Source organism: Eimeria mitis, genomic scaffold (assembly GCF_000499745.2).
Source record: "Eimeria mitis Houghton genomic scaffold, Emh_scaff1151, whole genome shotgun sequence".
Taxonomy (NCBI): Eukaryota; Apicomplexa; class Conoidasida; order Eucoccidiorida; family Eimeriidae; genus Eimeria; species Eimeria mitis.
This window is the reverse complement of record NW_013567872.1, coordinates 8,414-10,061: the sequence shown is the minus strand read 5'-3', so window position 1 is coordinate 10,061 and position 1,648 is coordinate 8,414. Positions and strand designations below refer to the sequence as shown.

The 1,648-nt window shown below is 60.5% G+C and overlaps 1 protein-coding gene across 1 annotated transcript in view; it reads left to right on the top strand.

Moving 5' to 3' along the window:
- Positions 1–652: 652 nt before the first annotated feature.
- EMH_0030590 (CMGC kinase, Dyrk family, putative) overlaps positions 653–1,648 on the top strand; it is a gene marked incomplete at both ends in the record, with an annotated part of 6,126 nt that continues 5,130 nt past the window's right edge. Inside the window, one exon of the mRNA XM_013494430.1 lies at positions 653–1,523. Coding sequence (XP_013349884.1) covers positions 653–1,523 — 871 coding nt within the window. The remainder of the gene's footprint in view (positions 1,524–1,648) is intronic.

The window sequence follows — 1,648 nt, the reverse complement described above, 5'->3', positions numbered from 1 at the left end:
ATATATCATTCCGTGTCTCGTTGGTTCCAGCTACAGCTACAGCAGCAGCAGCAGCAGCAGCAGCAGCAGCACGACCTGCTCCGGTCTCAGACAGCAGCAGATGCGCTGCCAGGACTTCTCAGGTGTACGCACACCGGCGTGACACTGTTTAGTAGCATCGGGAGAAACACAAAGTGCACAAACTGCTGCTGCAGGACGCAGCTGCTGCAGCAGCAGCAGCAGACGCCCGGTGGCCAGCTGCCACCGTAGCAGCAGCAGCAACAGCAGCAGCAGCAACAGCAGCAGCAGAGGGAACCTCTAGTTCCTGTAGCTGTCTAGAGCTATGTTAACAGCGTCATAACGCGGAGAGTAGACTCAGCAGCAACAGCAGCGTGAACACTCGCAGCAGCAGCAACGGTAGCAGCTGCAGCAGCAACAGCGGCAACAGCAGCAGCAGCAGCAGCAGCACCAGCAGACAGGAGATGGGCCTCTTGCAGCTCAACCGCTGCAGTCTGCACATCACACAAGAGGGCCCCGTATTACCTGGTAAGCAGCAGGAGCTGCACGAGCAGCCGCAACAGCAGCAGCAACGGGAGCAGCAGCAGCAGCAGCAGCAACGAGGATAACAGCAGCAGCAACAGCAGCAGCAGCAGCAGCAGCAGCGCAAGGGAAAATGAGAGGCTCGGATTCTCCTTCGCCAAGGCCCCACCAGCCTCGTTATGCAGCAGCAGCTGCAGCACAAGCCACACCAGCAGCGACAACAGCAGCAGCAGCAGCAGCAGCACTTGCTGCTGAGAGCAGCAGCGCTATTGAAATTGAATCCCTCAGACGCATTGGGGACTTTCTGCATCTTGTAGAGGAGCAGCACCTCATGCAGCAGCAGCAGCAGCAGCAGCAGCAGCAGCAGCAGCATGGGGCTGTTCTTACGTCCGTACAGTCTGACAGTACCAGAGGCCTGCAGCTACAGCAGCAGCAACAGCAGCAGCAGCAGCAACAACAGCAGCAGCAACAGCAGCTTCTTCTTCCTGCTCTGAGGGATCTCTTGTTCGACCTGAAGGCATTGTGTGATCGTGCCGAATCCCGTTACGGCAGCAGCTGCAGCAGCAGCGGCAGCAGCAGCAGCAGCAGCTGCTGCAGCTGGGACAGCAGCAGTAGCAGCAGCAGCAGCAGCAGCTATCCCGTTAATGACGTTGGCAGGGGCGTCAACGCGCTGAGGAGCAACGAAGGCGCTGCGTCAGCAGCACCGGCACGAACGTCAGCAGCAGCAGCAGCAGCAGCAACAGCTGCAGCAGCTGCAGCAGCAGGTCCTTCTGTGCGCTCTGCTATCGAAGAGCTGCTGGGGTCCAGGGGGGCCCTGGGTACAGTTGAGCAGAGGGGGCTGCTGCGTTCCCTCCTCAGCAGTGAGGGGCCCCCCATAGCGCCCAGCGAGATGCAGCAGGATGGGTGTGCTGCTGCTGCTGCTGCTGCTGTTGCTGCTGCTGCTGCTGCTGGATCTCCCGCTGCTGCCCCTTGCTGCAACAGCAAGCACCTTGATACCTGCGTCAGTCCGCTCCCCCCATCATCGCCCGCGGCTGCTGCTGGCTCTCCGGTTGCTGCTGCTGGCTCTCCTGCTGCTGCAGCTGCTGCTGCTGCTGTTGCTGCTGCTAGCACTCCATCTATGCCGTCTGGC